This window comes from Camelina sativa, chromosome 6 (genome assembly GCF_030686135.1).
Source record: "Camelina sativa cultivar CO46 ecotype springtype chromosome 6, ASM3068613v1".
NCBI classification, from domain to species: Eukaryota; Viridiplantae; Streptophyta; class Magnoliopsida; order Brassicales; family Brassicaceae; genus Camelina; species Camelina sativa.
The window spans coordinates 15,309,720-15,323,939 of NC_141885.1; the positions used below are offsets into that span (position 1 = coordinate 15,309,720).

General features: G+C 33.8%; 1 protein-coding gene and 1 pseudogene across 1 annotated transcript; both read left to right on the forward strand.

Moving 5' to 3' along the window:
- Positions 1-849: 849 nt before the first annotated feature.
- On the forward strand, positions 850-12,258 carry LOC104790985 (ABC transporter A family member 7-like). Its single transcript, XM_087453913.1, has 16 exons — positions 850-1,086; positions 1,328-1,691; positions 1,776-1,855; positions 1,941-2,085; positions 2,324-2,443; positions 2,535-2,659; positions 2,781-2,939; positions 3,042-3,204; positions 3,276-3,401; positions 3,497-3,580; positions 3,683-4,029; positions 4,103-4,303; positions 4,422-4,531; positions 11,215-11,299; positions 11,383-11,511; positions 11,620-12,258. The coding sequence occupies exons 1-16, from the start codon at positions 1,015-1,017 to the stop codon at positions 11,647-11,649; spliced, it is 2,340 nt and encodes a 779-aa protein (XP_087310039.1). The 5' UTR covers positions 850-1,014; the 3' UTR covers positions 11,650-12,258.
- LOC147942621 (ABC transporter A family member 7 pseudogene) lies at positions 11,734-12,114 on the forward strand (annotated as a pseudogene).
- Positions 12,259-14,220: the final 1,962 nt, after the last annotated feature.

Consider the following 14,220-nt stretch of genomic DNA (forward strand, 5'->3'; position numbering starts at 1 on the left):
TTCGTATGACACCATACATATATATTATCTTTGGTTTGAATCATATGTTGCTTCTTGTCCAAGGGAAAAGGTTTGAATTTTACTCCTTCCGTTTCTAATATATTAATGTTTTAGGATATACTTTGTTCCTAAAACATTAATTTTGCAGATTAAAAAACTTTGATTTTTCCATTTTCTCCATGGAATGTTATATAATAGTTTATACCTACATTACAAAATAATGTATTTTCCGACCCAAACCATAGATAAATTCAAATTTTTAAGCATGAACTATTATATTAAAAGAGAAGACGACACCAAATAGGAAGGACAAAAAGACAGACTAACTAAGCTATATTAGCTTTGTTCACTAAAAGACTAAAAATTTGATATGTCAAATTTGAAAATATATTGGGTTTCTCTCCGCAAGTTCAATTCTTGTTCAATGTTTTATTTTAGTTTTGGTTTTAATATCAATTAAATTAGATTCCATGGAGAAAATCTTAAAGTGGAAAACCATTAGATAACTTTATTAATTTTCGACGTTTTCCCTAATCACGTACTATGCCAATTCAAAACTTAATTCAATAATAATAAAAGCTCACCTCTTCCACTAGTTGAAGAATCTATTGGTCGTGGGATCACACTCTCCTCCACAGTTTCCTACCAAATTTAATTTACATTGAAATATTCTCCCATGGTCGCTTTCTTGATTTCGTTGAAATGATTTACCTTTTCCGTTGTTTGACCAAGAGGAGAAGCCAAAAAAAATACTAACTATATACTCCATTTGAGATACTTAAGTAAACTAATTTAACGTACTTGACAAAAATTAATAAAAGCGTAAGCATAAAGGTAATACCGTAATCTGATCTCAGTTCTTCTCTTTTTGATTTGATTCCCTTCTCAGTTCAAAACTTATATCGGATTCAAAAAAATTATTATCTAAACCCAAAACAAGAACAAAAACCTAACAACAACTAAAGAGTAAGATACCGTAGACACAGAGAAATCGAAGATTTTTGCATATCATCAATGGCGGATCTAGGTCCTGCCAGTTTCTCAGCAAGAGCCAATGCCTTACTAAGGAAAAATTTAGTCTATCAGGTATACTTTGCGTTATCTTCTCCTCTACGGTATCCAATAATGTACATAATAATAATAGTGTCCGTTTCTTTTGGAATTTTTTTTTTCCAATATTTGGGAACATATTTATTGATCATCCAACATATTTGATTTCGATTTGTGTTAGTGTATTTTGATATAAGGTGGTATAATATAATATTTGCTATGATTGTGTTTTTTTTTTTTTTTTTAATTCGTCTTTGTGTGAATTGCGTTGGTGTAGAAACGGAATCTATGGAGCAATGTACGGCTCATCATTATCCCTTTATTCCTCTGCATAATTTTAGTGTTGCTACAATTGGTGGTCGATACTCAAGTTAACAACTCTGCTGATAACCGATGTGGTTGTGAATTGGTTGACACGAATGGGGATGGTAAAGTCGAAAACACTTGCGGTATACAGTATTCTTCTTCGGATCAAGCCTTCTTCTGTTCCATCCCTAGTCCTCCGCAGTGGCCTCAGTTGTTACAAATCCCGCGACCTGAAAGCCGTGATGTTAGAGATCTTCGTGATGATTCTTGTAGACGGACAGGGACTTGTCCTGTGACTATACTTTTTACTGGAAATAACCGTTCTCTTGGAGGAAGTATGTTTCTTTTTCTCCTACTTCTTTTGGTATGTTTTTTTATTGTGTTCAGTGGTACATATCTTTTATGTTTTATTTCTCTAGCTGTCTCTGGGAATCTGCTCACTAGTTCTATACCCGCGAACTCCGCTGACCTCTTAAGTGGTTTAGATAAAAATGTGCTGGTGAGTTCTGTGGTTGGAATCTGTTTGCTTCCACTATGAAGTGTATGAATCTGTTTCTTAGCTTTTCATTGAGCTCATGTTCCAGGGTACAACAGGTGAGCCAGATATCACCAATTATCTTGATCCAGCGATTGCCTCAAATCTTCCCATCTACAGCATCCAACCTCGGTGCATTCTCAATGCTACTTCACCATTCTCATTCGGACAACCACCTCTCAATTTTGAAAAAGGTATTGTGTTTTCGATCTCATAGATATTTAAGATGTCAACTAAAAAAGTTTAAGACGGATACTGAAGTGTTAGATATGTTTATATCAATATTAATTTAGTGTAATATGGTTGCGTCCTATCCCAATCGTTTGTTAAACATGATACTTCTTTCGTTCATATATATTGTCCTTACTCAAAAGTTATCTTCTGAGGAAACATTCTCCTAGTCGGTTAACTTAATGGTTGTGTCAAAACCAGAGTTGAGATGTGTTCAAGGATTAAACCTCTGGAGAAATACCTCAAGAGAGGTCAATGATGATATTTTCCAGGGTTATCGGAAAGGAAATCCCGAGGGGAAGATAAATGAGATTGCTGCAGGTTGGTCAATTTCTCAGTCGGTTTATATACAACAATGCTTTATATGTACATGAGATTTTTAACTCTTACTGTCTGAATTTTTTGTTGCTAGCATATGATCTCTTGAACACAGATACGAACAACTTCAATGTGAACATCTGGTATAACTCAACATATAAGGAAGATGGAGAAAATAGACTTACAAAGTTGGTCCGAGTTCCTCGCTCAGTCAATTTGGTAAGAATAACAACAATAAACTCAAATGCATCCTCATCATTGCATTCTCAATTTCTTTTTATTTTAACCATTTGGACTGCTCTCTTGGTTGAACTAATGCGTACACTTCGTAAAACTGCAGATTTCAAATGCTTACCTTCAATTTCTACTAGGCCCGGGGACAAGGATGTTGTTTGAATATGCCAAAGAAATGCCTAAACCCGAAACAAGTCTTCGTCTAGACATCGCATCTCTAATTGGTCCCCTTTTCTTCACATGGGTTATTCTTCTTCTGTTCCCTGTAAGTTTGCTTTCAATAGACTACTTTATGTTTTATTTTACAAATATTCACTCTGATGTATAGTGATCTATAAATTTAAATTCAGAGCCATTTGTTTTGCAGGTGATCTTGTCGTCATTAGTGTATGAGAAACAACATAATCTAAGAATTATAATGAAAATGCATGGGCTAGGAGATGGTCCATATTGGATGATTTCATATGCCTATTTTCTTACCATATCCGTGTTATACGTTATATGTCTGATTATATTCGGGTCAGCAATAGGTAAAAGCATTTCTCTTAATATTTTTTCTGACATTACAATTGTGGTCTTTATAGTTGTTGTTTCCATGCAGGACTGAAGTTCTTCCGGCTTAATGACTACAGCCTCCAGTTCGTATTTTATTTTCTCTATGTAAATCTGCAAATCGCCCTTGCCTTTCTAGTTTCCTCGGTATTTACAATGGTCAAGACAGCAACAGGTACTAAACTAACATTGTGCTTCTTATCAAGAACTAGCTTGTTGGGGTTTAAGGGAACTATCAACTAATGAGTTTTTCTCATGTCTTAATCATAGTTTCTTCTTACATATACGTATTTAAATCTGGACTTGTGGGCTTGTTTCTACTCAGCTTTTTTATTGAAGATTCGTCATTTCCTAGTAAGTTACTATTATACTGAAGACACGATCCTCTCAATACACTCGTTTAAGTGTTTAGTATCACAATTGACCAAGAATTGCAATATAATTATACTATTCCAGGAGGCTGGATTACTGTCATGACGTTATATCCTGGCTTCTCCTTATACCGTGGGTTATATGAGTTCGCACAGTTTTCTTTCCGGGGAAACTTGAGAGGGGAAGATGGGATGAAGTGGAAGGATTTCAATGATAGTGCAATGGATGAAGTTTTTTACGTCATTATCGTTGAGTGGTTTCTCACACTCACTGCAGCATACTATATTGATAAGATTTCTTCATCCGGTAAAGACCCGTTGTTCTTTTTACAAAACCCTTTCAAGAAATCAACTCCTTTGCGAAGGCCTAGTTTGCAAAGGCAAGGCTCCAAAGTGTCAGTTGAGATGGAGAAACCAGATGTTACTCAAGAGGTACGCCAAAAGATTCAAAATATATTCCATTTTCTTGGTAATATTGGTTCTGATATGAAAAAGTTCAAATCAGAGTCAAAAGGTCGAGCAGTTGATACTCGACTCGAGCACAAGCCATGCGATTGTATGTGAGAACCTGAAGAAAGTGTATCCTGGTAGAGATGGGAACCCGCCTAAAGTGGCAGTCCGAGGGTTATCTCTAGCTGTGCCTTCAGGAGAATGCTTTGGCATGTTAGGGCCCAATGGTGCAGGCAAGACCTCCTTCATCAATATGGTGAGTACACAAATGGACAAACTCTTTTGTGCTGAGTCGAGCTTAGCTTCAAGAAAAGAAATGTGTTTCTAAATTATGATCTTGCGTTACTAATAATGCAATGTATTTTCCTTGCCAGATGACTGGGCTCCTGAAACCAACATCTGGGACAGGGCTTGTTCGGGGTTTGGATATATGCAATGATATGGACAGAGTATACACCAGCATGGGCGTATGCCCGCAGCACGAGTAAGTATTCATTTCATTTTGTTCTTAGCCAAGAAAGCACAAATAAACAATTTCTTAGGATATCTTTATCGGTGAGGACGCCTCCATCGGTAGTCTCTAATTAGGCCATGTTCAACGGCGATTGTTAAGCGATTTTTAAGAAATGCTTAACTTTAAAAATAAATCAAAATACATTATAAATGTTAAAATCGATCCTAAGGGCATCCACAATGGTGAGATTTAAATTTGAGTCTCTTATAATTTTTAATCAATATATTATGTACTGTTTATAAAATAAGAACTTTTTAAATCCTAATTAAAATTATCCTCTCCAATGGTAGGATATAATTTTGAGTCTCTTGTTTTTTTGAAGTAGTTTTTTGAAATTAAAAAATTTCATGACACAAGAAATAAAAATGTGTGAGTTACAACAAGAACTGTTTATAGCCAACAGTTTTAAAAATTACACAAGAAATAAGAATGTGTGAGAAAATAAAACGAGTTCTCGATCGAAGCTTTTTTCTTCTTCTCTCTTTCTTTTCTTTCGAGCCTATCCCAACAAAATCGATGAGATTTTCTTCTCAAGTCTCGATCTCTGCTCAAGGTAGTTTCAACATTCATTCAAGGTTGATACTTTTGATCAGGATTTATGTTAAATTTGAAAATTTTGGTTCCTATTAGACGATTCTAAGATTGGGATTGCTCTAGATTCTGTTTTCTGTAGGGTTAAAACGCTTAATTGTTTAGGAATATGTCAATTGTTGCGTCGATTAGCTCAGAGAGTAAAGAGGGTTTGAAGCCTCTTGTCAATGGCAGACCTCAAGCTTGGAAATGGGTTGGAATTTGGCTTTTCGGTTCGGCTGCTTGGGTACTTGGCGGAGTAACCCGATTAACTCATCTGGTATATCGATGACTGATTAGAAATTCACTGGTGAATTGGCTCCTCTGTCAGATGAAGCTTGGGCTAAGGAGCGAGAGAAATACATGCAGAGACACCCAAAATTAGGATCTTACCATTGGAGCATATCATTTTACAGTTTTTTTAAAAGGTTTTTAACTTTATCATTTCTAATTATTATAACTAAAAACATATTTAAAAATCCTTTTTTAATATTCCACCGTCGAACTTGGTCAACACGTCCATCATCAAAAATGAGATGAGTTGCTCAATATATATTATTTTAATAATTTTAATATAATATAATTATTTATTTAAAGATTAAATCAGAAAAAAAATTCTAACTATTTGCTATGTGACATTGTCGAGAAACGGTTTTATAGATTCTCAATTGAGAATTGTTTTTCACCTCTCTCCTTATTTTTAGGAAAAAAGATAGCTAGCTACATAAAGTATACGAAAAAATATGGTCACACATATCAATTATAATATTGTATCTTCAACTACATAAAGTATATGTATTTATGACGTTATGTGGTCAACACCATAGACATACAATCCGTTATACTGGTTGACTCCGGCGAAGACCGATGTTGACTCCAGCGTGAACCAAAAAAAAATGTATTAATTTTTTTCTATTAAAAATAAAAAATAATAAATATTATATATAAACATTTTTGGTTTTTCATGATTAAGAAACATATTCAATTCAATATCTAAATATTTTTATATATCTCTAATGTATTCATTCTTATAATTAGTTAGTTTTTATTTTCAAATTTCAATTAATGATTAAATAAAAATCATTAATAATTATTTTCAAGATATCTATATATATAAATCTTTGATAATCAGATTATTTAAATACTACAAATCAAGAAAATCAAATTCAACTACTTTCATTAGAAAAATAATATGGAAAAGATTGAGTATATCACTCTTTACTCTAAAGTTTGCATGGTAAATGTTGTATAAAATTTTAGATACTTTAATGTGGTAAAAATGATTTTAGCAAAACAATATATTTGATTTGAGGGTATGTTTGCAAAAGGGTATAGAATAAGAGTATTTTGCAAATACCTTTATATTACATCTTGAAAATAATTATCAATGATTTTTATTTAACTATTAGTTTAGCTTTAAAAATAAGAATTAACTAATTATAAGAATGAATAAATTAGAGATATATAAATATATTAGGATATTGAATTGAATATGTTTTTAATTATGAAAAACCATTAATGATTTAATATAATTTTTTTAAAAAGAAAAAAAAAAATAGAATACATTTTTTTAGTCAATACCAGAGTCAGCGTCAGTCTTCGCCGGAGTTAGTCAACCGGTGTACCGTATTGTATGTCTATGGTGTTGACCACATAACGTCATATAGTTCATACATGTGACCATGTAATACATATACTTCATGTAGTTAAGAATATAATAGTATATGGTATTGAGGATACTTCATGTATTGTATGTGTATGGTGTATGACCATGTTTTCTCTTATACTTCGTATAGCTAGCCATATTTTTTCTTTATTTTTATGGTGTAGATGGTCTAAGTAAGTCTTTATATATTTAAATAATAAAAATAAATGATAAAGTAGGAGAGAGCCTGACATAAGCTTCTCGTTTGAGAGATGATTAGATCATCTCCATCAGTAATAAAAGTAGAGTGCCTTTAGTTGATCATAAATTAAAAAACAGTAACACTAAAACTAATAGAAAAATGAGAGGTTTTTAATATAACATTTTTTTCTTCTCTCTTTAAAAATGCTTAAATTTTATATTAAAATTTTTATTTAGAACACCCATTATTACCAATGGAGGTGGTCTGAGAGCTGTATAAGAAACCCATTTAATAAGTGATTCTCTTTTATAGGACAAATTCTTTAATTAGCATATAAAATAAATATAACTAATTAAAATGATTAAAACGCTATATATAAGAAACGATGAGGGTATGTAACCGATGGGGGTGTTCTGAGTATGTCAAAAACGTAGTATTTAAGTAATGAAATATATTATTCTATTATCACTTTATTTTTAATTAAATTTTAAATAACTAATATATATTTTATTATCACTTTATTTTTTAATTAAATTTTAAAATAACTAATAGTTCAACACTAAGAGCATATCCATCGGTTATATAGTTATTGGGTATAAAAAAATTAAATAATAACATTTTAAATTTAATTTAATTATTTAATTATTTTTTAGTTTATCCATCCAATCAAGTGATGACAACTGTAGATATTGTGCCTTAATTGTTCTAGGCCGAGACACTTTCCGTTCATCTCTCCACATTTTTCTTATTTTTTAAATTTGTTTATCCTTCTGATCCTCTATCAAATATGTTCGATGGGAGTGCTCTAATAAAGCCATACTCTTCTGACATCCGTATCCGAGGGTTGTCTGTTTGAAAAACAATGCTTCCTCTCTCTCCTTCATTTTTTTTTTCAACAATATGATGCTAAGAAACTCTCCATCATTCCCCCAGTCCCGTCTTAACAGTTTTGACAACCTTAGGCAAAACACTTAAAATGGACCTTTTATTAAAAAAAAAAAAATTTCCCAACAAATATGACAAAATTTAATATCAAATAAAGTAAAAAATAAACTAGATCACTGTCAAAAAGAAAAATATTTTTTTTTTGTTATAGAAAAAAAAAATTCTTGGTTTAGAGCTTTAATGGTTCGTCCACACATGCACTCCAAGTCTCCAACCACAAGATAGCTAAATCTGAAACAAAAAATAAACTATCAATTATTTCAAGAGAATAACGATCATATGAAACGTTTCATTCTACCCTTTGTTGATGCAAAATCATTGATAATTGTTTCAAAATCCAAACTCTCCAAAATATCTTTTTCAATGCATAAAATTGCTAAACCATTCAATCTTTCTTGAGACATTGATGATCTCAAATAATTTTTCAGCAATTTTAGCTTAGAGAAACTCCTTTCCGCTGATGCTACTGTCACAGGAGTGGTTAGTAAAAGTCGATAAGCAATAACAACATTTGGATAGCAACCAATATTTTTTACAAACTCAAGAACCTCAATAGGTGTCATAGCTTCATCCCGTAAAGTCACCTGAAATATTCTTAACTCAGAAAAAAAATCATCCAAATCAACATCTGATGAACCACAATGAGAAAATGTATTATGAAAATTAGTGCACCTTTCTCTTAATTCAATAGCATCAAGTGACTTTAGTTTCACTGAATTATATAAAAATCCAAAAACAATCTCAAATGTTCTCATTTCCTCAAATCTACTTCTCAAAGAAGCAATTGCCATATCCACTACAACCAAAAAATATTCAATTTTAAAAGCATCCTCAGGTGTTTGAATTACTTCATCATGACTGTTCTCGTCAAACTGTTTTTTCTTAAACCTACGACGCTTACTTGGAAATACGACATCAACATCCATATCATCAGCAAGACCTTTAGCAATAGTCATACTTGAGCTAAATCCATCATTTCTATATTTCTCAAAAAAAGACATCACACCTTCTACTTGCTTCATTGCATTATCAATACACATAGTTTTAGCTTGTAAGTTCTTACTCACCAAGTTAATAGCAAACAAAATGTCATGCCAAATAACCATGCCAAGTAAAAACTCAAAATTTTCAAGTGCATCTACCAAACTTTCAGTTTCACTCTTTGATATAGCATCATCACACAAAGTATATAATTCTAATAAAGCTGACCTTATTTGAGGAGTTTGATATCTTATAGCCTTGACACTTTTGATTCGACTCTCCCATTGAGTATTAGAAATATTTTTTACCATAAAACATGGAACATGCTTAAGTAAAATATTCCATCTTTTGGTAGAGCCTGAAAATAAAGTATATATGCGTTGCACAATCCCAAAAAAAGATACAGCTTTCAAGCAAGAATGTGCCATGTCACTAACAACTAGATTCAAGCTATGACAAGAACATGGCATAAACAATGCTTTCGGATTTATTTCTAGCATTCGCTTTTGAACTCCGTGGTGTTTTCCTTTCATATTAGAACTATTATTGTAACCTTGTCCTCTCACATCCTTGATATCAAGATCAAGTGACTTAAGAGCATTTTGTAATTCTTTAAAGAGGCCTAGTCCCGAGGTATCATCTACTTTCAGAAACTCTAAGAAATACTCTTCTATTTTTATCCTTTCAGTTGACATATCTACGCATCGTACTATTATACTCATTTGTTCTTGATGACTCACGTCGGGTGTACAGTCAAGGATAATAGAAAAGTATTTTGCCTCTTTAATAACACTTGTGATAGAGAACCTGTTATAAGCGAGAAGAGAAATCAGCTCATTTTGAATGTTATGACCAAGATAGTGATGATGTATCTCATGAGTTTGGATGCATCTAATATGATCCTGCATAATCAAATCAAATTCAGCAATCATCTCAATCATCCCTAAAAAATTACCATTACTATCTTGATAAAGTTTATCAGTTGAACCCCGAAATGCGAGATTTCTTTTGGAAAGACATTTCACAACAGAAATTATTTTGTATAAAACTTGTCTCCAACGTTCTTTTTCTTTTGCAATTTCTTTTTGGAATTCTTTATCAATAGTTAGATTACTTTGAAATCTAACTTTTACATCATTCCAAATCCTCATATTAGCCATATGTTCCTCACTTTTCTCATGATTTTTTAGCCTATCACCAATATGTTTCCAATCTCTTAAACCTTCGGATGCTAATAAACTTAATTGACCATGAGTCTGAAATAACTTACAGCAAAAACAATACACCTTATCCACATACTTTGAGTAAACCAACCACTTTCGATCATCAGTTTCTCCATTACTCAACTTTCTAAAATAATACTTATATGCAAAGTGCCTTTTAGTTTCATCATCTATAGGGAACACATTATTTATATCTCTTTTCGGTCCTTTTTCAATCAACAAATCCCTTTTTTTGTTGTCAAGATTATTCCAATTTCTAGGATCATAGATATCGACAGGAGGAACAGGAACTGGTTCATCAACATTCAAACTTTCAGTATTAGGTGGATTCGACACATTCTCATGAGACTCATTCACAACATCATCTAATTTTTCACTTGAATGATCATGAGGATTCACACTAGGTTCTTCTACACTAGCACTCGTACTAGCTGCAGTTTTTTTTTAACAAATTTATCCATAGATCCTCTTTGAGATTCTATAAATTGATCTTGTTCTTTTTTTCTCTTTCTTTTGTCATTCCCACACAACACCATGATTAAATAAAAAAAGGAACAATGTCACCTGGTACTAAGAGTTGTGTAGTGCACGTAAGAGAAAATTCACTTCGTCGTCCACTCTTCCTGCAGCGTTTAAGATCCAGGGTTGCCAGGCACGAAACTGCAACCTGTTTAAACTGATGATTGATGAATAAAAAAAGATGATTAGGTTGTTTTGTGAATTGTGATTAGTGAATTGTGAGCTAAGAGGGTTTTTGATATGATCGGCGACGTTGACGGCGTGAGTGTCTCAAAAGCCAACGATATTTTCTTATTAATTAAGCAACTTTTTTTTGGGCATTTTGATCTTAAACACTTATTTTTAATGGACCCTTTTTGTTCTAAATTTTTTTTTCAGGGGCCTTTTTATTCTTAAATTTTTTTTTTTTTACGAATTCACACCAAAAAAAAAATTATTGAACCCTTTTAATATTGGACCCTGGGCAAATGCCTACCCAGCCATGGGTTAGAGACGGGCCTGCATTCCCCAATAGGTATGGTTTTACTGTTCCACACTGTAATTGTGTAATCATTCTCTTATTGTGCAGCTTGCTCTGGGAAACACTCACAGGAAGGGAACATCTACTGTTTTATGGAAGACTTAAGAATCTCAAAGGCTCTGATCTTGACCAAGTAATTTTTCAACCTTACTTCACTTCAACAGGTATCAAAAGATTAATTTTACAGTTCTCTCATCATTATTTACCTTCCATTAGGTTGTGGAAGAGTCTCTTAAGAGTTTCAACCTTTTCCACGGAGGAGTTGCCGACAAACCTGCTGGAAAATACAGCGGAGGTATGAAAAGGCGGTTGAGCGTAGCCATATCGCTTATCGGGAATCCTAAGGTACGTCACTTTCTGAGAATCCCTTGTTCTCTTATACATTGCACACCTCGAGAGTTAGGCTCATTGAAGCTTAACAAATTCTTCCTCAATATGTTTTTCCTTTTGAAGGTGGTTTATATGGATGAGCCAAGCACATGACTTGATCCAGCCTCGAGAAAGAACCTATGGACCGTCATCAAGCGTGCTAAAGAAAACACTGCGATAATCCTCACAACCCACTCAATGGAAGAAGCAGAATTTCTATGTGACCGATTGGGTATTTTTGTGGACGGAGGCTTGCAATGCATTGGCAACCCTAAAGAACTGAAGGGAAGGTATGGTGGATCTTATGTGTTTTCGATGATAACATCTTCAGAACATGAGCAAAAGGTGGAGAAACTAATTCAAGATGTCTCCCCAAATGCCAAGAAGATATATCATATCGCAGGGACTCAGAAGTTTGAGCTCCCAAAAGAGGAGGTTCAAATCTCAGAGGTGTTCCAGGCGGTGGAGAAGGCGAAGAGAAACTTTACGGTTTTTGCTTGGGGACTAGCAGACACAACTCTGGAAGATGTCTTCATCAAGGTTGCTAGAACCGGTCAAGCCTTTAATGTGTTCTCTTGATCTTCTTAGATTCATACTTGTGTTATTGTTGTCCATTATAAATATTTGTCTATGTCAAATTGCTACCACAAATTTCATGTATATTACTAGAAATATGATACAAGCAATTACTTTTGAATGAAATCATACTTGAAACGATTACTAGAGCTCTCGAAGGCTTAAACCTAAATTGTGGTAATAAACAACTAGATTGTAGTAATAAACTTATTATATTAATTTATTTTTTTGGCCTCAACATATTATATTAATTTATTTTATTTATTTTTATATTATTAATACTCTAAAATAGCATTAAAACAAGTTTTATAGACAAAAATAGAAGACATTTTACAGATTTCCAAAACTAACACTACTTGACCCAATTACAATATTTAAAATTAATTTAAAAAATTCTATTTAGGTTTGGGTTTTTTATTTTATATTTAGGGTATAGTTTAGTAGTTAGAGATTATGATTCTTCTTTTTTTAACAACAACTGATAAGCTCAAAAGAGCTAACAGGAAGGAACATTGTTTACATAGGTAACCTGATGCAAAACTGAACGAACACGTCGTACTAGATTATCTGCTTTACCATTATGTATAAGAGGGATTAAGGCTAAAGAAAAAGAACTGAACTCCTCTTTGTCCACTTGAATCTCCTCTAGATACGGCTTAAAAGCGGGCCAGTCGGAAGGCGAAGACACCATCTTCACCAAGTCAGAGCAATCGGTAAGAAAAACGACATCCTGATTATCCATGCCAATCATACATCACATCGCCCAGACGAGGGTCTCCATCTCTACATGAAGAGGCGTAAGACTTCGGTGAAGGTCGTACAATACCATCTACGACCAGCATATAGGTCTGTCGCTTTCCAAGAACCATCTACAAAACAATGATAACTCGTAACAGAGCTATCAAACCGCTAGACCATGCCCACTACCAAAGATGGCCCGTGGGACCCTGGGGGATATGTCGACCATGTCGTCCAGCTGTGCCATACACCAATCTTTAGAGTCATCCTCTGCCAGATGCAAAATCGCAAGCGGATTTGAATCCAAATTAGAAAATATTTTATCGTTCTTAACCTTCCAAATATACCACAATATCCAAGGATACACATCCGGGTTAGGGATTTGTTCTATTCGCCAAAATAAGAAATCCATATTTGCAAAGATTGACTCAGAAGGAAAAATGCATGGCATCGTTGGAAATGAGGATAAAGCCCAAACTTGTCTCGCCGGGGGACATTTCGAAGAGAGCATGATTAATTGTCTCTACCGGAAAACCACAGAGCGCACACTCAGGATCACAACTCATCCCTTGTCGCCGAAGGTTTGAGGTGACTGTGACACACCCGATTATAACTTGCCATAAAAAATGCCTTACTTTTGGAGGGCACATGATCTTCCAGACAAAAGTTTGAAGCGGTGTGATATCTGGACCACAGGGAACCCGAGCCGGTATATCTTGCCATAAGATATGATATCCAGATTTAACCGTATAAGTTTCTGTTTTTGTAAAATGTCATCCCAGCATATCCGGGGAATTCGAAAGTCCTAAAGGTATAACAGAAATGATGGAAACATCTTCCGGCTCAAAAGTGGACGAAAGCAAAGCCATATCCCAGGAATTAGTTAGAAATTGTTAGAAATATTTCCTGAGCAATCAAAATATTGTTAGAAATTAACCGCCTCTACAAATGCCGATTGAGTTTCTGAGACTAGAATGGGCAAAAATGAGAGCATCCGCTGACACAAAATCTTTGAGATAATCTTATATCCAATATTACATAAACTGATAAGTTTCAACTCAATCATCCTAATCGGTTTATCCACCATGGTAATAAGACAAATATTTGTCATATTCAACCGTTTATCAAAAACCCCACTCTGAAAAAAAAGAAGTAACCAAAAACACTAAATTTGATCTTAATAGTGGCCCACGCCTTCTGGTAAAAAAGAGCTGTCATACCATATGGACATGGGGACTTGTCAGGGTACATCATAAACAGAGCCTCCTTGTTCTCTTTTCATGAGGCATCTTGAGTCAGTAAATCATGTATCTCCCCTGAATAACCGGTTGAACCTCGCCGAGTGCTGCCTCATAGTCAGAGCGATCCGAA